Source organism: Betta splendens, chromosome 7, assembly GCF_900634795.4.
Source record: "Betta splendens chromosome 7, fBetSpl5.4, whole genome shotgun sequence".
Classification (NCBI taxonomy): Eukaryota; Metazoa; Chordata; class Actinopteri; order Anabantiformes; family Osphronemidae; genus Betta; species Betta splendens.
In genome coordinates, this window is record NC_040887.2 from 7,286,311 (window position 1) to 7,308,220 (window position 21,910).

The 21,910-nt window shown below is 46.8% G+C and overlaps 3 protein-coding genes across 19 annotated transcripts in view; 2 read left to right on the forward strand and 1 right to left on the reverse strand.

The window, feature by feature from the left end:
- Positions 1 to 13,396, forward strand: part of prdm16 (PR domain containing 16) — a 196,494-nt gene extending 183,098 nt beyond the window's left edge. For 9 of the 15 annotated variants that reach the window (XM_055510210.1, XM_055510212.1, XM_055510211.1 and 6 more), the window contains 12 exons: positions 80 to 281; positions 369 to 534; positions 732 to 885; positions 1,209 to 2,889; positions 3,043 to 3,130; positions 4,884 to 5,056; positions 5,186 to 5,263; positions 5,353 to 5,522; positions 6,584 to 6,755; positions 9,012 to 9,263; positions 9,569 to 9,749; positions 10,065 to 13,396. In XM_055510210.1, coding sequence (XP_055366185.1) covers positions 80 to 281; positions 369 to 534; positions 732 to 885; positions 1,209 to 2,889; positions 3,043 to 3,130; positions 4,884 to 5,056; positions 5,186 to 5,263; positions 5,353 to 5,522; positions 6,584 to 6,755; positions 9,012 to 9,263; positions 9,569 to 9,749; positions 10,065 to 10,199 — 3,452 coding nt within the window. In that variant the 3' untranslated portion in view covers positions 10,200 to 13,396. The remainder of the gene's footprint in view (positions 1 to 79; positions 282 to 368; positions 535 to 731; positions 886 to 1,208; positions 2,890 to 3,042; positions 3,131 to 4,883; positions 5,057 to 5,185; positions 5,264 to 5,352; positions 5,523 to 6,583; positions 6,756 to 9,011; positions 9,264 to 9,568; positions 9,750 to 10,064) is intronic. The other 6 variants (XM_055510207.1, XM_029156608.3, XM_055510208.1 and 3 more) reach the window with 6 other exon arrangements.
- Positions 13,397 to 13,513: 117 nt separating this feature from the next.
- tprg1l (tumor protein p63 regulated 1-like) lies at positions 13,514 to 16,421 on the forward strand. The gene is made up of 6 exons (XM_029156627.3): positions 13,514 to 13,903; positions 13,998 to 14,089; positions 14,269 to 14,319; positions 14,395 to 14,520; positions 14,697 to 14,850; positions 15,134 to 16,421. Exons 1-6 carry the CDS (start codon positions 13,676 to 13,678, stop codon positions 15,326 to 15,328), a joined length of 846 nt encoding a protein of 281 aa, XP_029012460.1. The 5' UTR covers positions 13,514 to 13,675; the 3' UTR covers positions 15,329 to 16,421.
- A 424-nt stretch (positions 16,422 to 16,845) lies between these two features.
- wrap73 (WD repeat containing, antisense to TP73) overlaps positions 16,846 to 21,910 on the reverse strand; it is a 52,705-nt gene continuing 47,640 nt past the window's right edge. For all 3 annotated transcript variants that reach the window (XM_041071497.2, XM_029156625.3, XM_029156626.3), the window contains exons 5-13: positions 19,534 to 19,606; positions 18,843 to 18,946; positions 18,618 to 18,704; positions 18,323 to 18,457; positions 18,062 to 18,139; positions 17,881 to 17,983; positions 17,677 to 17,802; positions 17,344 to 17,535; positions 16,846 to 17,184 (exon numbers count right to left, since the gene is read on the reverse strand). In XM_041071497.2, the coding sequence (XP_040927431.1) occupies positions 17,072 to 17,184; positions 17,344 to 17,535; positions 17,677 to 17,802; positions 17,881 to 17,983; positions 18,062 to 18,139; positions 18,323 to 18,457; positions 18,618 to 18,704; positions 18,843 to 18,946; positions 19,534 to 19,606 (1,011 nt within the window). In that variant the 3' untranslated portion in view covers positions 16,846 to 17,071. The remainder of the gene's footprint in view (positions 17,185 to 17,343; positions 17,536 to 17,676; positions 17,803 to 17,880; positions 17,984 to 18,061; positions 18,140 to 18,322; positions 18,458 to 18,617; positions 18,705 to 18,842; positions 18,947 to 19,533; positions 19,607 to 21,910) is intronic.

The following is a 21,910-nucleotide window of genomic DNA, read 5'->3' on the forward strand; positions in this document are numbered from 1 at the left end:
ATTCAATCATAACTTCCATGAACATAGACCTTCCTTGGGTTGAACTGTTCCTGACTAGCGTCCGTGCGCCTGTGTGCAGATGAGCAGATGTACCGCTGTGAAGACTGTGACGAGCTCTTCTCCTCGGCCCTGGAGCTGCGGCGGCACCAGAAGTACTCGTGCTCCAGCGCCGGCTCCATCTTCGACGCGCTGAGGGAGGACTTCAAGCAGGAGCGCGAGGACAGCGACGAGCCCGTCCACGAGTGCAAGGACTGCGAGAAGATCTTCCCCAACGAGTACAGGTACGCGCCTCGCACCGCACGCCGGCCGCCGTCAATGTGCAGCCCGTGTTCAGCCCACTGACGAACTCTCGCGCTCTCCTCGTCAAGTTTGGGCCAACATATGATCGTCCACACAGAGGAGAGGGAGTACAAGTGCGACCAGTGTCCCAAAGCCTTCAACTGGAAGTCCAACCTCATCCGCCACCAGATGTCACACGACAGCGGCAAACGCTTCGAGTGTGAAAACTGTGATAAGGTACAGCACACCCGGCACGTAAGTTGTGCACAGGACACACAAGCTCCTTCTCCCTCAGAAATTCTGCCACTCTTGTTTGCTAGTCATTCATTGTGGTGCCGGACTACATATCTCACATAGACATCACAGCTGTTGAGCCCTGCGTGTTTTATTGAGGTCTACATCGCGTTTCTATCTGCTTTTTTCTTTCGTTTTTCTCGCCTCCGAACGCGCAGGTCTTCACGGATCCCAGCAACCTTCAGCGTCACATCCGCTCGCAGCACGTGGGCGCACGCGCTCACACATGTCCCGAGTGTGGCAAGACCTTTGCCACCTCGTCGGGCCTCAAGCAGCATAAGCACATCCACAGCAGTGTCAAACCTTTTATCTGTAAGTAGGAGCTCTGGGTGGGGGGGCGTCGCTTACACTTAGATTCCATCTGTTTGAATTACTTTGAATTTTAAAGAGTTTAAATGTAATGAATAAACATTTGCTTGTGTTTTTTCTCATATATATTATTTATATGTGTCTATGTGTGTCATTATTTGTTAGTAAAGAATCATTTGGCTGCTGTGATTTGCAGGTTTAGTGCGTGACCTCGTCGTCGGTCCCTTCATTTCTAGAGCTACTTTGCCAGATGTGTCCGATCAGATATGTGTTGCCATTGAGTTGGTATACAGAGTTAGTGACAGTGTTAAAATGGGTTTAACCAGGCCCTGATGGGCTGCGTCTTTCTGCTCCCCCAGGCGAGGTGTGCCACAAGTCCTACACCCAGTTCTCCAACCTCTGCCGCCACAAGCGCATGCACGCTGACTGCCGCACCCAGATCAAGTGTAAAGACTGTGGGCAGCTGTTCAGCACTACCTCCTCCCTAAACAAGCACCGCCGCTTCTGCGAGGGCAAAAACCATTACGGCTCCCCTGCAGGGATGTTCAACCCTGGCATCCCCATGAGCTCCAGTCCCATCATGGCCAAGGCTAAGTCCCATCACCCCCACCTCCCAGGCCTCAACCAGTCGGGTCTGGGATTCACTGACTTCTTTCCCTCTCGGCCTCACCCTCACGCTGGCTTGCCCTTCTCGACGGGGCCCCACGGCTTCCCATCGCTCCCGCATGGTTTCCCAGGTATATTTCCCCCGTCGCTGTACCCGCGACCACCGTTATTGCCGGCCAGTCCTCTGATAAAGAGCCCCCTGGGCAGCAGCAGTCAGGAGGTGAAGCTCCCTCGAAGCCCCCTAGATCCCCCTCCACTCTCCCTTGTTAGCTCCACAAACAGTAACGGGGCGAACAGTTTGGGTCAGGCGGAGGACAAAGAGAAGGAGAGCAAACTGGACTTGTCTTCGAGTGGAGAGGCCAAGCCCAAATCTAAGATGGCAGACACGTCTGACGGCAGCGACCTCGAAGACGTGAACACCACCAGTGGCACCGATTTGGACACCACTACCGGCACTGCCTCCGGCGACGGTTCGGACCTGGAGAGCGATGGCGAGAGCGAACGCGAGCGGAGCAGCAAAAGAAGGAAGGCCTCCGGGGGCGCGACGAGCCACGAACGGCAGCAGCTAGAGGACGCCAGCAGCGCGCTGATGTCGGCCGTGTCCGGTTCAGGGAGCCTTGCCGTCGATCGCCCCTTTCTCTCCTCTGCGTCGTCCCAGCATTCCTTTTTCCCACCGCCGGACGAGCAGGCCCTGCCGCCCACCACCAGCAACGCCAACGCGGCCACCACAGATTCCATCAAAGCCATCGCCTCTATTGCTGAGAAATATTTTGGCCCAGGCTTGATTGGTCTTCATCAGGAGAAGAAGATGGGGCCTTTGCCCTACCATTCCATGTTTCCCTTCCAGTTCCTGCCCAACTTCCACAACTCCCTCTATCCCTTCAGCGCCGACCGCGGCGCTCTCAATCCTAGCATGTTCTTCAAGGCAGAACCCAAGTCACCTCGCGAGCAGCTGCACAAGATCGTGTCCGGTGCCCCCGGAGCCGCTGCACCGACAGCAGAGTCGCCGTTCGATCTCACCACCAAGCCCAAGGAGACCAAGATGGCCCCTCCGACCCCAACGCACCCTTCAAGCACCAACAACAGCACTGGGAGCAGCAGTGGCTCGTTGGCGATATCCAGTGGCGAGGAGCAGCCGCTGGACCTCAGCATCGGCAGGCGGAGCCGGGACGGTCACAACGGCATGGCAGCAGAGCCGCAGAACAGGAAGAACCACATCTATGGAGTTGGGAAGGGGGCCGTCGTCAAGGACGAGGCCCCGTCTGTGTTCCCACACCCCCATTCCCACACTCTGCATCAGTCCTCTATCGCCCAACACCAGCAGCCCCAGGCACAGCCGCACCAGCCGCCGCCCCTGCACTACGCCAAGCCCTCAGCATTCTTCATGGACCCTATATACAGGTATTTCAGACCCAATTAGACCGGGTAGAAATCCCACATGGGCAACAATGATGGCTTTATGTGCGCACATCGAGAATGATTTTGTGCTTAGTGCGGAAGCAGACGCTGAACTCTGACCTTGGTACGTAACCCTGTGCCTTGTTGTTGGTCCAGCAGGGTGGAAAAGAGGAAGCTACTCGACCCAGTTGGAGCCCTGAAGGAAAAGTTCCTGAGGCCCTCGCCGCCACTCTTCCATCCACAGGTAGGCGCACAGCACGCAGGCACCAACAGCAGGACGGCCGCGTGTTCTTAAGTAAAAGCACTAAAAGGTACATGCACTTGGAACAAAAGCTACAGCGAGGGAATATCAAACATATTGAGTGGAGGCTGATTATTCCCAGATGCTATCTACTATTATTTTCAAACTATGTATTATGTGAAAATATTTCACTCTCGCCTCCCACGCTGCTACGGCCTGACTGGATGGAGCGCTGCGCACCGCCATTCCACAGCGCTGATGTTATTTTCTCAAGGGTTCTGTATGATTTCTTCCTTTGTTTACTGAATGGCGCCTGTGTACCCCGTCACTTCTACCTTTTTCTGAAGACAGTCTGTTATTGCAGCCCCTTTGATAATCAGTCACATTGTTCGACTGTCCCCAGACCCTCCCTGCCTCCACAAATCTTGATTACAAGGTATGATAGGATTAATAAAGGGGAGAATAATAAGTGTTTGAATTGTAACAAACCGCCTCTCTTGGCCACGCTAATCTTAGTGGCATTGTTTGGTGTACTGGGAGCCCACAGGCCAGCTAATAACTCAACCACCTCCAAGTATTTTTCTCTCGGAGGCTGGCTGGCTAGATAATAGCGCTGTGTTCATCAAGGACATCCTGTGTTTGTGTCCAGGAGAATGGGGGGCTCTTGTTGGGGAAGCGGTTTAATCTGACCTTTAAATCTGTGTCCTCTATCAACACAGGCTTTACCACACACACATTTGGTGCATATCCAGACAGATAAATGTGCATATTAGCATGTATTTGTTTGTGTGATGTTGCACACATACAGTGCATTTGCTTGCATGTCGTTTTTTATGTCATTTGTAAGCATTACACCTTCTCATGGGTTTATAAAATACTGCTGCAGTTATCATGAATGAACCCGCAGTTTTACATCCGGTGCCAGGTTGTTCTCTGTGCTATTTGTTTTTATGGCACTGCTCATATTTCACTGCTCATAATTGATCAGTGTCCTCGGGATAAAGCTGACTCCAGTGTAAAAACCTGGCATTTCGCAGTGGCTCAGCTGTGATCCTCCCACAGCTGCCTTAAAATACAATGCTACCTCTAATTCAGTGCTATGACGGAATTACCCGGCTCTCCCACCGCCCGTTCTCAGACTACGAATAAACACGTAGCGACGGAGTGTCTGTCCCTGTGTCTCTCCCGTTCCGTATTCACTAAAAAAAGGAAGGATGTAAGCTGTTTTTGGCAAATAAACTCCAACATAACCGAGCGTCTTTGTTCACAAGCTGTGGGGGGGGGCAGTCGGGCGTATCACAAACTAGACTGTGCAGCTCCGATCGGGACTCATTTAGCCAGTGTGCGACGGTAAATTCAGTAGGAGAAGGTACGAGAACAAAAGCCCTGGCTGGAGGGGAAGGTGCACGGAGGAGCTGTGGCACCGAGCACGTGTGAATGTGTTATAGGTCATGGAGGCGACTCGCCTTCAGTACAAGCAGGGCTGACGTCTGATATACTGCTTCCTCCCAGCTTCCGTTCTCTGCCTCGTTCCCTTGCTCCATTATTTCTGATATTGCGTCTTTGTGTTCACTTTGTTTTCTTTTCTTGTGCCACACATACATTCATACACCTGCAAAAATAAACTAGTCCCAGTCGCTTTCTGAGGCAGCCATAAAAAACAGATCTATGGAGTTTTTCACCACACGGCCTCCAATGAGTCTGAAACAAGCCTCCGTCCTCCTTAACGCTCGCTGTCCTCCTCTTCTGTGTGCAGATGTCAGCCATGGAGAACATGACGGAGAAGCTGGAGAGCTTCGGGGCTCTGAAACTGGACGCGCCTCCCAATTCACTGCAGCACTCCGCTCACCCGCTCTTCAACTTCCGCTCGCCACCGCCTTCCCTGTCCGAGGCCATCCTCCGCAAGGGCAAGGAGCGCTACGCGTGCAGGTTAGCGCCGCCGGAGGAGCGGATTCCCACCGTCTGTGTCATCGTAAACACACGGGATCGCGTTTGTTGACAGTAAAACACACGCCTGTGTAGGAGACGCGGCCTAATTGTCGTCCACTTCCTCTTCAGGTACTGTGGGAAAATCTTTCCTCGATCGGCAAACCTCACCAGACACCTGCGGACACACACAGGGGAACAACCATACAGGTATTTAACTCTGGCCCAGTTCTTCTAAAATACGCCTTCATCTCTCTGCTCACTGCAGCACAAACTCACAGCTTCCTCTCCTCCAACAGGTGTAAATACTGTGACCGTTCATTCAGCATCTCATCTAATCTTCAACGCCACGTTCGCAACATTCACAACAAGGAGAAACCCTTCAAGTGTCACCTGTGCAACCGCTGCTTCGGTCAGCAAACCAACCTCGACCGCCATCTCAAGAAGCACGAGCACGAGAACATTCCTGGTCAGTGCGCGAAACCGAAAGGGGGGAAGAAGCGTGGGGGCTGTGATGTAGAGAGAAACGTTTGGAAATAAAAAGTTCAGCTCAGTAAATGTTTATCTGGGTAGTTTGAAGTGAGGAAACCACCTAATCAGAGACTTCACACTTGGTTTTCTCCTGCTGCAGTTGTAAAATATGCCGTTTTATTAAACCCAACGCTGCTAATGAAGTCCTCCCCAGGTTCTAAAGGTGTTACATCCACAGTTGTGTCTGAGCTATGTTATGTTATTATATGCAGGCCTAAAAGCTGGACAACACAGACAGAAAACACTGTCTTGGTTTTCACTGTTTATATCCTCCTCGGCCTAAACTTAAACTGCTGTGCTCCCACTGAGACGCATCCAAGAGCAATGTTATAAAATCTGTAAGAAGCAAAGGTTTAAACGGCTTGGAGGAGAATTATTTTTCTAAACCTATAAATACAGCCTAAATATGAGGTTTAAAGGAAGGTTTGGTTTGAGCACACGCTGGCTGACAGTCGACGGCTGTGGTTAAACTGGGCATCTCCTGTGAATGTGGGGCTGCCGGTGCCGAGCGTGTCCATCAGCTCCAGCTCTGTGAGGGATGGACCGCAACAGAGGAAGGGCCCGTGATGCTGCATCTGATACTGCACTCACAATGGGGAATAAGTGCAGTTCATGTCACTCGGCTTTTATTTTTAGTTCCAGTACAGAATAAATTTTACATCTAAATTATGAATCTGATCTGAAATGACAAATCAGCATATGAATGCTTCATTTCAGTTAACTGCAGTGTTACATGGAGCAAACCTTAAGTGTAATATGTTTTTCCTTTTGCTCCAATTTGTGTTTTGCACAAAATTCCTTAAACAATTTATATTTGTTAAAATGAGCACCGCAGCGTTTGAACCCTAAAAGGCACCATCTCAGCTTTTCGGAGCTTTACGCTGTGATTCGCGCATGAAGCCCGCGTTGCGATGACTTGATGATCTGTGAAGTGAATCGTCAGACTAATTATCCTTCTTCGGCCGCGTGTGTTTGTGTCTGCACGCTTTCCTCCGACAGTGAGCCAACAGTCTGGGATGTTTTCCAACCTTGGAACCACCATCTCCTCGCCAAACTCCGAGCCAGACAATCATGCACTTTTAGATGAGAAGGAGGACTCATACTTCTCAGAAATCCGCAATTTCATTTCCAACAGTGAGATGAACCAGGCCTCCAGCTCCACGGATAAAAGGTAACAAAAAAAACAGACTTCTATGTCATTTTTAGTGATGCAAGAGCCCAACTGGCTCCTCTTTATGCCAGGCTGTAATTATTACCCCTCCACTAATCTAATCTCAATCTCAGCTAAACAAGAGCAGTCAGGGGGGAGCCCACTTTGAAGACATTTTTGATCATTCTCATTGTTATCACGAGATCTAATCCGAAGTTCTAAGACCGCATGAAGGCGGCAGTTGTGCTCCGGCTTCTCCTCCTCCTCCTCCTCCTCCTCCTCCTCTGCAGCTACCGTAGCTGCAGACAGGCCGGTGCACAGTGCCCTCTAGTGGGGAGAAGAGGCTTTACACCATCTGCTGCTCCTCCGTTTCAAAAGTACATACCAAGTCAATTAATCGAAAATAAAAACCTAATGGTTTTGTTTGTGGATTTAGGTTTCAGGCTTTTAATAGAATATGTTTTTCATTTTTCATTCTGAACACTGATAATGATAAAAGGCCACAGTATAGTGGCCCCGAATGAATCAGTCGTCTGTATTTTTGGAGAACTACAATCATACCCGCTGAATGCCACCATACTTGAAAAATGACTGGGCTTATCAGTAACTGTGGCTTGTTTGTATAATGCGGGTCTATTTATAAAGCTAACAGCCACTCTGGCCAGCAGAGGAAAAGGTCAGCTTCCTGCTGTCTGCTCCTGAAATGCTGCTGTTAGTGTTATTAGCTCAGTGGGTTTCAGTCAAGATGAGAGGAGGCAAAAAGGGACAATGACGCGTTCTTCACGGTTCCTGATGTGAACCTTTCTGTCCGTCTCTTCCCCCGTCGTCCCCCCCGCCTCGTGTCAGGACGCATTATGGTCAGCAGAAGCTCAGCAATTTAGCCCCTCTGCCATCTGGGATCAATACTGAGTCTCATCTACAACAAACTGGCCTGACATTTTAATATCTGTAATTCAGTATAAGTGTTGTGCTTTGGGCCCTCCCACCAGACGCCCGCTGTTTATTCTCCCACTGACTGAAGTCATCTGTAATCGCTCTTAACTGCCCCTGCACATGGTTTCTGTGTTTAAAAGCCTTTTTCAGCGCCACAGCCGGACAAAATAAAAGTGCCTTGTAGCTCTTTTCCCCCACATGCTGCAGTAGAAGGTGTCAAATCAGAGCAAAAACCAATGAGTTTAGGGGTAAATGAACAGCCCGTAGGACTGAACGGCCGAGGCGTCCGTCGTCTTTGGACCATAATTAAGGCTGGTTTGGATAAAGCTGAACCCGGCTCTGGTTCCTCATCTGCGCCTGGGCTTCGTTGGCAACTCGGACCCCGAGGGGACTCGAGCTGGGGCATTTATCTAGGAGATCCACTGATGATGGAGCTCTTCCCCCATTCACCGCGGTACCCACACCCCCGCCCCACTAACACAAACACCCCACTGACGTGTTTAGACTAAATGACAGAACCCAGGGCCCCCTATGTCAGAGCTACGCTTCTTTTCCTATAAGCAGGCATGGGCTTTCTTCGCCGCCAACCACCTCTGCAATTTGATTATGGTGATATTTAATCTAGATTGAAAGAGGAGAACTTTTGTTCCCCCCAAATTTCCCCTACTCGTATTTACCCACCCACTGTGTATGTGACCCAATCCTGTCCCCGCGCGCCCCTTCCCAGAGGTAGTCCTGTCCGGGTTGATAAATGTCCACTGTGTGGCAAAAAATGAAGGAGGTAAATTTGCTGTCCCAGAGGAAATGATATCATGAGCCATGACATCGTGGTCGGCGGGTGATGGAAGGGGGAGTTGAGTGGCCGGCTGGATAATGTGCAGATGGCAGGTCATAATGGCGCCGTGCTGATAGCCTGTTTGCAGATCAGCCATTGTCTTATGCTCGGCCATTACGGTGCTGAAGCCGGCCCCATCTCCCGCTCTGCCTCCGAGAAGCTGACCAATTAATCATGCGAGGGCCGTTTGAAAAGCGCTCGGGGCGCTCTGTCAACACCCATGTTGTTTGTGTGTCCACTGGAGTCGACTGTGCACGCCGTCAACAGATTATTTATGTTTCTTCTCATGATGAGTCATGATCTTAGGTGGTAACAGCCACCCAGACTGGACATAAACCTGGAAGAAGGCATGTAAATGTTGAGTTAGAGCCTCTGTGCATATATTAGTTCCCTTTTGTCATTGTATTTTTCTCCATGAGGAACATCCAGCGCCACACAAGTCAAAGAGTCGCAGTTTGATACAGTTCACTAACGCCTCCTCTCTGCTCTGACCTTTGAACCCGCTGCAGATCCGACCCGGCTGAGGAGGAGCGCCCGCCCAGCCACAGCCTGTCCAACTCCAAGCTCGGACTCCGGGGGCTGGAGGAGGAGGAGGAGGAAGCGGAGGGCGACGATGAGGAGGAGGAGGAAGGCAGCCTGACAGAGAAGTCGCACGATGAGGCGCCGGAGTCGCCCTCTCCTGTAACAACAGGAGTGTATGAAGAGGACGAGGAGGAGGAGGAGGCGGCGCCGTTAGCCATGAGCTATGAACACACTCGCAGGTATTACTGCGCAGAAGAGTCAAAAACCTGCGCTGAGGCCAGTGCTCAACGACAGGTTATACTGTACAAACTGACAGGTCCCAGCTGATTTTAGGCCCACAACCGCTCACACGCTGCTCCTGCGTCTTTATTAATCGAACGTCTCTTCTCCTCGTGTCCTCTTTCACCTTCCTACTGTGTCATTAACTCATGATCTACCTCCATCCCACATCGTTGCCTTTCGTCTGCCCACCTACGCATCCGTCCGCCCACCCACCTGTCCACGCCGCCCTATTTCTGCTGTCCACCCATCCCTCGGTGTGTAGGTGTATAGAGGAGGAAGGCTCTCTCTTGGACCTGGAGGGTCTGTCCAGCTTTCCCAAGAGCCTGGACGGTTTACGTAAGGCCGCCAGTGATGAGCAGCCCTTTGATGTTAAAGACATATTTAACACTTCGCTAGAGTCGGAGGCTTTGAAAGAGACATTGTACAGGCAGGCTAAAACCCAGGTATGTGTCCAGCTTCTGGATGTGCACTAACGCAGGGAAAGACGTGATTAAGGGATGAGATGGAGTCACTTTTTAACGTAATCTGTGAAACTAGCTAAACAGCACTGCTTGCTGCTTTCTGCCTTCTTTTGTCTTTTCCTCCTACCCAACTTTTTAACATGTTGTTCTGTGATTCTTTTAAAATCGAATGATACAGTTTATCAAAACATCCAAAGCTGCAAAAAAAACTCCCTACAGTCCTGAACCTCTCACAGAATAAGTGTGATGTCATAGTGAACGGTTCTCTCCTGTTAAGTCACCTGTTCTGTCATGCAGGCTTATGCAATGATGCTGTCTCTCTCGGAGAACAACCCTTTGCACGTGCCCTCCCAGAACTCTCTGGACGCTTGGCTGAGCATGGGAGGCGGCCCGTCTGAGACCAGCAGCTTTCACCCGCTCAACCACATCTAGACGAGGAGTAGAGAGAGGGTGGGAGAACGGGAGGAACAGCAGTATCACAAACGGATAGAAACAAGACACTCAGTGGACATGAAGACGCAGGAGGAGAAGATATCAGTGTCACATATATTCAAGATAGTGTGTGTGTGTGTGTGTGTGTGTGTGTGTGTGTGTGTGTGTGTGTGTGTGTGTGTGTGTGTGTGTGTGTGTGTGTGTGTGTGTGGAGAGGATGCGATTGTCTCTAGGTGAGGGGGTCTCGCAAGACTCTGTCAAAAAGAAAGCACTGCTAAGCTCCTGTTGATGTGAAGGACATGATGAATGCTTCTCAACAGCACCGAACCTCTGATCCTCCCCAGAAAGTCCACAAGGCTCAGTCCAGCACCACCGAGGTCCTGCACGGGGCTCTCGTGAAGACACTTAATGACTAGTATGTCTCTAAAGTCTGTGTGCACCACCTACTTCAAGCACTGCAGCGTCAGCACTGCATTAGCACTGCATGTCCACAAGGTGGTGCTGTTTGTCTCACCGGGAACATAGTGGGCACGTGCACTATTGTCTCCAGGTTTCCCCCACATCAGTGGCGCGCGACTCATTTACTGACTGCAGAATCAACGACAGCACCACATTAAATGTTACTTGAGGACTTGACGGTTCCAGTATACTGTTGATTTTTGAATGATCACATGGACAACGTTCAATGTCCAAATGTGCACAGCACCTGGTGATTTGATGAGCTCTCTGGGACACCAGCCATTGTAATTGGTTACCCAACCTGATCATGCTGAAATTACGTTTGAATCATTAATCAAAACACGAGAAACGTCTTTCTCTGCTTGTTTATGTTTTGTTGTTTCATTTAGGTTCTTTACTTTCTTCTAGATACCACAGTATTGTTTCTTTGTAGGCACCACAGTGCTAAAATGTTAATATAATTATTTTAGAGAAGGACCAAAATTGTATGATACTGTCATGTACAAAATAACCTAGATGTTCATAGCTGAAGTGGTATGTGCCAAATAACCCATAGAAAACGGTTTTGTTCTCTGACAATCATTTCATTTCCGAGGGGCTTGCGTTCGCTGTCATACCGTTCTCTCCTATTACGCTCTTACGTATTTTTGATTTCAGACGCGTGTGTATGTATTTATTTTTGGTTGTTTTGTCATGACTGGAGGAGTGAAAATGAAGAGACGTCATTTGATCTCCCTTGTTGCTGAAGGAATGAGCGCCTGCCAGAACGCGCGGGAGGTTCCAAATCCCTGGTTTTGATGCGTTTTGGTGCCAAAATAGAAAGAACCCATGAAATTAACACTTTTTATTTATAGTAAAGTAGCTGTAGTAAGTTTTCAACCCTATTTGGCTTGTTTTTGTTTTTATTTCAGTTTGTTTATTTTACCCATTAAGCTGAATGTGTCTTTCTTCAGTTGGTTAGTATTGGGGCTGGGGGCAACCTTCAACAACTTTCACTATGAATGTCAGAAATGGGCATTACATTGTCACACCACTTTGTCTTCTTTCTGTCGCGAAGCTCCTTTTTTTAAATATCTGCTTTTGATTTAATAGAATTTGTTTATCCAACAAGTACTTTTCAAAATTTGATATTCTATACTACATGGTCCAAAAGTCTTAAACATACAGTCACATCTGCATGAACATCTGGTTTTTGCTGCACTGGAGCGCCAGAATGGCCGCCCATGCAAGAAGAGAGGCAAGGACTAATGAAACCAAAAAAAGAGTACGTTAAGTAACAGATAGTATTAAAGTGGACGTCATATTTCTGCTGGTCAGTCCTTCCAACACGTGTAAATGTCTAGTTGATTCTGGATGGGAAAAAGACTTGATGAGTTTAATTAAGCAGTATTTCCCATTCTTCTAAGATCTGAAAACTCATTCCATGCGCTCGATCTACAAGGTAGCTGTGCCACGGAGGGCATGAGTCATTTACTGTAGATAACTGTAGATAGCTGCAGGGGGCGGGAGGTGAGCATTGTTGATCATTGTTGCCTTGGTCCTCTTTGCATACTGGGACTTTCACAACTCGAGCTGATGCTGTATTTTCAAACGAGCACTTAAACCATTGGGTCCAAGCCATAAGTTAATCAGGCTTAATTCTGTAGAACGTATGTCACAGTTACATTTTCAGACTCTCGGTTGATGAGCAGCTCACGCTCGAAACGGAGACGGAAGAAGAATCTGAAACGGAAGCACTGTAATTTTTCTTGGAGGCAGCAGGTTATAGTGTGACGCTAGGACTGCTGCATTATCTCATTTTACTAAAGACAGAAGTCTTTTTTTATAATTCTACTGAATGAGATTTCATTCATGAAAAACACATTATTTTCCAACTTGTGGTTACAAAATGTAAAAACTCGGTTCGCTGAGTTTTAGGTTGACTATATGTAGTAATTCATGTCATGGACTACTGTAATGAGTACGCGCTGTTTAGAGCAAATGAATCGAAGGCATTGAAGTATTCCATTTTGCCAACTTCAGAAAGTATTCTGGCAGATGGTGCTGAAGTATGTTTCAGCAGAGCAGAACGTGGTTGCTGTTTTCCCCCCACTGTTACAGGAGAAAGTAAAAATATACATATTGTTCCTTTTTATCTGTATAGTATTTTAAAGAATGACAATGGTGCATTTGTCTGAAGAAAAAAAAAATCAATGAAAAAATATGGGTTTAAATGGATGGTGCTTGTTTTGTTTGAATCTGAGTTGTATATCGCCTCTGTTATGTTTATTGAAAACAAACAAAAAAAGATACTGTGCATGACGTGTTTAGCGGTCATAATGATGTCCATTTGTGAAATGTGTATTAAATCAAAAAATGAGAAAAAAAAGAAAAGAAAAAAATAAATTGGTAGATGCACTTATTGTACATGTGGTTAGGTTAGTAGGCTTGACTTCAAGTTCTTGGCTGCCTTACAGATGTTTGGGCAGGTGGCTCTGAAAGACATAGACAAGACTTGTGGGAGAAGACATAATGAAAAACAATAAAGGATTGTAGAATAATATTGAACAATTCTGAAATTGCAGTTCTTTTGATGCTTGTGATTATTGAAGATGTACTTTAGAGAAATTTCATTGAAAAGATATGACTGATGTTAATTCTGTAGAATAGCAATGTATACCAAATGTAATCTTTCCAATGCTATGAAGAATTTATACATGAAATTGATATGCAATAAAACCTGTGTGCTTTTTAAAGAACACGTCCCCTGTGGGTTTGTGAGGCGTCGGTTTCATTAGTGGACAAACGAACGCGAGCGAGACGCATCGTCGCCGACGTCTTCGCCGCGAACACCTGACACGCATCTGTAATCAGCTCCGTGGAAAACGCCGTGTCTCTTTAAGGAGACGCAACCGAACAGGGAAGTGAAGCAGGGCCCCACTTCCCGGAGCCGTCGCCGTCGAACAGCTTCTCGTGCGCGATGGGAGAGTCCGCATCCCCGAAAAGGCATCGTGTGATTTAACACCGCGCGTCGAACCATGCTCCAGCTCAACGACGCCGTGGACCCGGGGAGTCCGGGCGCCGCGGTTCTGCACCCCGCGGAGGCCGAGGAGGGGGTCGAGGTGGCGTTCACGCCGCCGGAGGCCGCACGCAGCCTCGGACACGGCGCCGCGGTGGCCTGTTGCCCCCCGCTGCAGACGCTGACGCCGTTCCACGTGCACAACCCCACGATGCAGGCGAAGGTGAAGGACTACTTCGTGTTCAGAGTAAGTGGCTGCGCGAGAGGCGCTTTGATGTGGCTGATGTGGCGCGTTCAGGGACGCTGATGCTGCTGACTGACGCGTGTGATGCTGATCTCAGCCAGGTACCATCGAGCAGGCTGTGAGCGACATCCGGACCGTGGCGCTGCCTTCTGAGGATGGAGAGGTGCTCAGCGTGTGGCTCCTGGCCGAGTACGTGCCCCAGCAAACGCACACACTTTATGTTGGTTCCATTTAATCTTAGCTGTATACTGTGGCTCTCATCCATGAGTTCATAGTATATGTGTTTTATTTAACCGCAAGTCAGTGAAAATGTGTCGGAAGGACGTTTTTTTTTCCAGTAATGTTTGTCATTTTTTTGTCCTCCACAGAATCGACCACTGGAATAACGAGAAGGAGAGACTCGTGCTCATAACCGATAGGTGAGTCAAAAACAGGACTTTGTGGATCGACGTTTCACCACGTCCAGTGCATAACCTGTGATTTGTGCGATGCAGGTCTCTGCTGGTGTGCAAGTACGACTTCATCAACCTGCTGTGCCAGCAGGTCATCAGGATCTCGCTCAACGCCGTGGACACCATCTCAGTGGGCGACTTCGAGTTTCCACCCAAATCCTTAAACAAGTACGGTTTGTGTTCCACCCAAGAATCAGGGTTTGCTACAAATGCGATGGTGTAGGGGTGGAGTTTTATAAAGAGATAAGAAAAAAGGTTTAGTAGATGATTTGAAGGAGTTGAAATAACTCACTAAGTCTTAGTCTGTTTCACTTGTTTTTGTTTTATTTTTTTATTTTTTGCAGGAGGGAGGGCTATGGGATTCGCGTCCAGTGGGACAAGCGTCCTCGGGCCTCGTTCATCAACCGCTGGAACCCCTGGTCCACAGACATGCCGTACGCCACCTTCACAGAACACCCCATGGCCCACGCTGACGAGAAGGTGGCCTCTCTGTGCCAGGTGTGACATGAAATAAGGTTTAAAAAGCTCTCATTCCCTATTTATGGCCTAGTTGGTTTAAAATGTCTCCACTATTTATTGTTTATATAACATGACCAGTGGATGTTATTCATTCAAATTCAGTTAGTGTAGTTGTGGCTTTTGATATAATTGTCCTCAGATATTCTCAAGGCAAAATGACAGAATGGGATCCATTATTTTACACTCGCCTCTGCGCCTCTTTCACATCCAAATGTAATTGATGAGAAGGTTCATCTGGTTGTTGCTGCTTTACTCTGTGCAGCTGGACAACTTCAGGACCCAGCTGGTGCAGGCGGTGAAGCGAGCCCATAAGGAGCATCCCATCCCCGGCCGGGCCAACGGCGTCCTGATCCTGGAGAGACCCCTGCTCATCGAGACGTACGTGGGCATCGTGTCTTTCATCAACAACGAGGCCAAGTTGGGCTACTCCATGACCCGCGGCAAGATCGGCTTCTAAAACCCACAGCCCCCCCCCCGAACTGCAACTGACTTCAACCCATCCGTCTGTGTTACACCGTGCTGTGATGACGTGAGTGCTCCACTACCATGTAATGCGTGTGCACATGGAGGCCGTCAGAGGTGCACATCAGGCTTAGTCAGAGTCTCAGGGCGGAGGTGGAGGTCAGGCTGTTTTAGGTGGACGATGTGCGTCTGAGTGGACCGTCCGTTGTTGAAGCGGTTTCTGTGAGCTGCCTGCTGATGTGCATCAGCCCTTGTGACACAAGTCGGAGGGGTTGTCTCAAGTTCCCTGTTCGAGCAAAACCAAAACACCAGGAGTGATGCTTAGACTTCAGCAGAGGGATGGATCAGTACAGTACTTTAAATCAGGAGAGGCTTTGTTTGGGCTTTTTTTCTTGACAGTAAAATTGGCCACAGAATGGTGAGCAGTGAAGTTCCCAGTTTGCCATTTTGGCTGATATAATTGCTTCATTTAGACCATAGGACGAAGCCCTGGGCTAAGCTGTGCTGTGAGATGCACATTTGAGCGAAAGCAATTAACAACACATTGTGATCTTCTAAACTCTTATTTGCCCAGTGACCACTTGGAGCACTTGCTATAAGAAGCTACACTATGTTACAGAACCCTGTGGTCCACAGGCTGTTTGTTTGTACATACAGAAACACACCGATAGATCGTCCCACAGCAAGAATGACGCGTGTGCAAAGAAAGCTGTGCATCAGTTTTTGAGCCCCGTCCTGTGTGTATCTGGTAAACTAGTTCTATTTCCAAGCTGGGCTCTGCGATCGTTGTGCTGCCAAAGGTTCCAGGGCGTATTTAAACTAACAGCTGTGTCCAGATGCTCTTTTCTGTATGTAACGTGTGCATGTTCCCTGCATGTTCAGTTTGCACGAGACCTTTATTGATCTGCAGCTGTTCTGATGCATTTAACTCATGGAATTTTTCTATAAAATGAAGATTACTTTCAACATTTTAGACATTTAAGTGCAAGGAAAATCATTACTACATACGTGCCAGTTTTCATTTTTGTTCTAAAGAATTGTAGCACATTAACTACGATGGCAATTAATAAATACCTACATGTTCTTGCCAGGGCCTCCGCTCTTGTTTTTAAAGAAGCTGACAAAGTCATGAGATCACACTTCCAAAGGTTCCGTTTAATAGAAGGGACACTGTTCAGTCAGTCGATGCTTTGAGGCCATGAACACGGTCCAGATGTATTTATTGATGCGTTTGGATATTCAATAGCATTTTAGATTGTTCATAGTGGATAACTACTGTATTGCCTGCAATGTAACAATGTCACAGTTTGCAGTGGAAAAACCTGTCAAAACAAAGCAGCTCTTTATTCTGTTAGATCAAAGATCCTGGACAGAACATTAGACTTAATGTACCATCTTCTGCTTGCTTTGATAAACAATACTATTTGGGTTTTAGTAAACCAGCTTTATTCAAAATAGACTAAAATAACGATACAAAATATTTAAACTACAAGAACAGTCACATCTTTTCCACAGTGTGTTTAGTTATTTACACAGGCTGTTAACCTGCCTGAGATGAGAATCTACTGTACATAAAAATACAACAGTAATCTGCAACAACACTTAGAGCAAATAAATAAAACACAAAGCGGCCCAACAAGGTGGACTGGATTTAGAGAAGTGCTTCCATCAGTCTTTTCATTACCATGTTTCCAATTAGGCCAAAACTAGGTTTCAGGTATTGTTCAGACTTGTGTATTTACTTATCCTCCTGATCAGTGTCCATGTAGCACAAACACAGCTGCTCCTTTCCAAGAAGGATCAAAGAGTCACCACTGCAGTGCCAATTCAATGACAGGACCTGGAAACCACCTGGCAGGAGGAGGGAATGACAAAACGTGATGACAAACATTCACACACTGTTACAGGTCGCTAAATCTGAAGCAGCAGCATCATCAACAATATGAAGACGTTCCGCAGCATAAATGAGAAGACAGTGGGGTGCACCGCCTCTCACATCTGTTAATATACCTTCAGAGGGGACCTGGACAGAAACGCAGCCTGCTGGGGACCAGAGGTAGAGTTTGCTGTTGGCTGTACACAGTGCCAGCCGTGGCCGTCGAGGGTCCCACTGAACGCAGCGCACAGTCGACGTCTGCTCCAGAACGGCCTCCAGGCTCATCTTCTGCATGTCCCACACCCACACAACACTGGCCATGTTGTCTACGACCAGAATAACATCATGAATCGCCAGGATTGTTGCAAGCAACACTTCATTTAAAAGCTGATGTTCATAAACTGAAATTTAAAACAAATACACTCACTGGCTCAAAATAACAGTAAGTGTGGGAAACGAATCCTTACCGTTTCTGGTGGCCAGATAGTGACTGTCTGAGCTAAACGCCATGAAGGAGACACCGATCTTCGGGTTTGCTCGGTCTGGATCAGGTTTGACAACAGGAATTTGAACTGGCAGGGGGCAGATCTCATCTGAAAAAAAAAATCTATCTATGGTTAAAAAGTAGTATTACTTTAAGATTGCATCAATAATCACAAACGTCAACATACATTTGCTCTGTGTGTTGAAGAGGGTGGAGCCAATTGTGATGTTGTGTAGCGACAGATCGTCACTACAAACAGCAGTTTTTCTTTCCACTTCCTTATAAACAACCTAAAACAAAAAAACAAGAATAAACAATTGTTATTTAAGCTCCACTGAAACTCATGATGAAGACTGGAAAATACTCACTGCTTTTGTGTTATTGATGGTCCCCAAGTGCTCGAACTGTGCAATTTTCTTCCATGTGATATGATTAAGGATGCGTACCTGAGATTTTACAATTCTTCATTATTTGCATCGTTTTGATGTCATCAAAGAACAAGTCTTACTCTTAATAAAATGTGTGGCGCATTTAGCAGCTTGGAGCTACACTAGCTACATCTATCACAATACATTTGGTTTTACAACACGACTAAAAGCAGTGGAGTGTCAGATATCAACCATCCATACTTTTTCATCATAGCTACCGATGGCCAGGAACTGGCTGCTGGGGCTCCAAGTCACAGACTTGACACCTAGTGACCACTCGTAGGCACTGAAGGTTGACAGCAGCCGGCCGTCCAAAGAATACAGCAGCACCTTGTACTGCAAAGAGCAAACAACATAGATTCATCATGTTTACATCCATCACTTTTGTACCGCGACTTCTGTGGACTGTTTTTTTGTAATACCGTACACAACAAGTTCCTCCACAATTGTCAGTATGCGTAATGTAAATATTCCTATGTAGAATATTTGACCTCACCTCCAGACAACTGTCCCAAACTGCCAGCACACAGCCATTAGGAGACCACTCTAACCCCGCCAGGTCCTGTGTCTCAGTCTCAAAGTGCTGACGGGAGAAAATGTAAATGGTGTTATGTCATCAAATCAATCTTATAAAACAAGTTCAAAAACATTGACATATATACTATTACTGTAAAACTATATACACAAATGGTCATAAACCTCATGCAAAAGGTCAACTCACCCTGAGTAAATGCCAGTCGTCACAAACAAATACACTAATGTAGTCTTTGCAGTCGCGGCGTTCAGCCAAGGCCATGTAGCAACCATCTCTACTGAAATCTAAACCTGTGGGTGAAAACATTTAATAAGCATTTATCATAGGTTATGACAACAGGCCAGTAGATGTGAAAAATGTAACCTGTTATAAACTACAAACGAACACAGAATGATAGTATTGTTTACTTCTGATAAAGTATTAAGCAATATTAAAAAATTATATCTCAGAACGCGATGTTACTATCTTTCATCAAAACATTTCTTTGTTATGTAAAAAGTCCTGGTATATATTTGCTCTATTGTTATTATTTAACACAAACATGGCCATATTATTTATATGTCAACTGCTAATATACAAGGGTCACAAAAGTACATGGCATTGCATGTGGAAAATAGGGAGAGTCATAGACAGTCATTCTTTCCCTGGTTGCTGACAGGCCAGTTATGAAGAGCATGCTCCATTTACTGCAGCGAGCACAGCTGACAGCAGACAGGACCCACAGTTTGGCCACATACCCAGGGTCACGCCACAAGGTAAAGAACAGCATGTGATGTGTGGAACATGCTGATGGGCTCACACCAATAGCCCTGTCCTCAGGTACTCCAGCTAATACACATCAACTCAAAAGGCATGAGACAATAAATACAATGCTTACCCTTCTGACATGCTTTGGGATACTTGATGTAAGACACAGCTTTGGTGCACAGGGACCAGACGGTGATTCTCAACTATCAATTCACCACAAGAAATAAGGGGAAAAACAAAGGATTATTAGACATGCAAGGACAACACGCTATCAGGCAGCGCAAAAAGCTGTACATGCAGGCTAGTGAAGGATGATTTGTGTGTGTACACTCATTTAGACATATATAGACAACTAGAAACATTAAATAGGGATCAGGTTTTGAAATGCACTGGTTTTACAAGACACTTTTATAAGCTGCTTTGCATGAGCATTTAGTTCTTACACCTGTTCTACTGCCATGGGAGATGTTTAGTCTACATAGGAGCATCCAGCTTTAAGAGGCTCTTTACCTCAGGCTCATCAATGAGAGCTGCATATGTTGACTAGGTGTCAACAGCAACCTAATAGTAAAGAGCTTAGTTAACCAGAGCACCAGGCCTGTGAGGCATCCAAGTGCTCCTTTGCACATGCAGACTTGTCCATCAACTTGGCAGAACCAGACTACAGTCCTGTCTGTAGTGGCCCATCAGGCCCTTTTAATGGCTGTGGACAGAGTGTCTTATGTCTGTAAAGAGGTCAGTGATGAATCTCTGAGGGATGCGAGACCCTGACATGGCATTCATCCACCCTTAGATGGACTTTCCTATAGGACTGTGAGAAGCAGCGTATGTCTACCTGCACAAAACATAATATACAGTGACAAGAAGCTATGACCCATTTTACCAAGCTACACAAAATATCACTGTTCATTTCCTTCTTCCTTAACAATTAGGGATCAAAAGAGATTATACAGATAAAATTAGGATTTGTCTGCACATTAATATATTAGAATTTCACAAGTCATAGCAGGAAAAAATAGAACTAGTTCATCAAATAGCCAAGATGTAAGATTAGATGACACATTCCCTTGTGCTATAGTGTGACAAATTAACAGCACACAAATGAGCCACTGTGTCAAAGCATAATTATCTCGCCACAAGACATAACTATGAAATCACGTGTTAATACTCAGCTTTGGCAGCACTTGGTTATATACCCATCACTTCAGCAGGAGAACTGGCGACAAACTCAGGCGGCACTCAGCCAGCACAGCAGCACATTTTAACCCAACCACCAGTATGAACTGTGCCAGCGTGCCCTGCAGGAAGAAGGCGTGCGTGGCAATGCTTCAGACAGCGCTGCTGAACCTGTGGTCTGTGAACCTGTGCATGTTGGTGCAGTTGTCTGTGTGTTAAGGTGTTCACGTAGTTCGACCGTGAGGGGCGACCCACTTTGCAATTAAGAAAGTTAAGCTGCTGTGTATTTTACATACATGTATATACAATTTAACAAAGCCATATACCATTTAAAATCTACATGTACAAAATCAAAAATCAATAATGAGTCATTATTTAAGAAACTTCCTGTATATAAAAACTTGAGAATGTACTGAGCTCAACTTTTACAGTGAGAAGACACACCATAGTATCCAGAAAGACATTTGAACTGGGCCAAGTCTGTCACCTACAGTAACTGGGGTGAAGTGTGGACCCGTTTGCTGGGTCAAGACATCCAGCTGTGTGGGCGCTGTAATAACAGTGCACAGCTTGTTTGCCGGGGATCCCCTCAGACATGGGGCCATGGTAACCCACATCAACACTGCTTAAACACAAACTCTTCTTGGATGCCTTGAACTCGCCACATAGGGGATGCAGAGATATCAAGACCTTAAAGGCAGTGTAACTTTAAACTGGGTGGAGGAAGGGCAGCATGAGGAAAATAGGTGGGAAATGCTTTTCCCAGTAGGGTGGTATGGAATAGGAGACACTTCTGATAAAGTATCCTCACTAAAGGTGAGCAGCAGCTTGGCGGTGGACTTAAGGCTGGCATGAAAAGGCAAAGCTCAACTACAGCTGCAGTTTAGAAAAAATAAAATTAAAACTTTCCCCACCAAAGTTAATGTAACTTTAACTAGTTACCAGGTCTGACAATGAATGTTTTTTAATTAATGCTATGCTCATTCGACCATAATGACCATCTGATCGGTCTGTGGGCAACATGATAACGACAATCAATTGTGGACTACAGTTAATGACAGCACCCTCAAATAAAACCTATCAATCAGCCATTCTTGTTGCACGCCTAGGCTAGCGAGACAATGGGCAAATGTATTTGATGCCATATAGGCCTATCTGTCAGCGGAGGATTAGATTGTAGGCATTCCGCATAGGAACGCATCTCAAACCAATATAGCTTATTTCTCCTGTTACAGCCTCATAATTCTACCAAGGAACTGGAGCCTCTAGCAGCCCACACATAGTTATGGATGAACTATTGTCCAGCGATGCAGGGCAGCAGCTGCCTAAGA

Coding starts and splice junctions, on each gene's coding strand:
- tprg1l (XM_029156627.3), top strand. CDS start 13,676: ATGCTCCAGCTCAACGACGCCGTGGACCCGGGGAGTCCGGGCGCCGCG. Junction 13,904..13,997: donor AGGACTACTTCGTGTTCAGA/GTAAGTGGCTGC, acceptor TGCTGATCTCAG/CCAGGTACCATCGAGCAGGC. Junction 14,090..14,268: donor AGCGTGTGGCTCCTGGCCGA/GTACGTGCCCCA, acceptor TGTCCTCCACAG/AATCGACCACTGGAATAACG.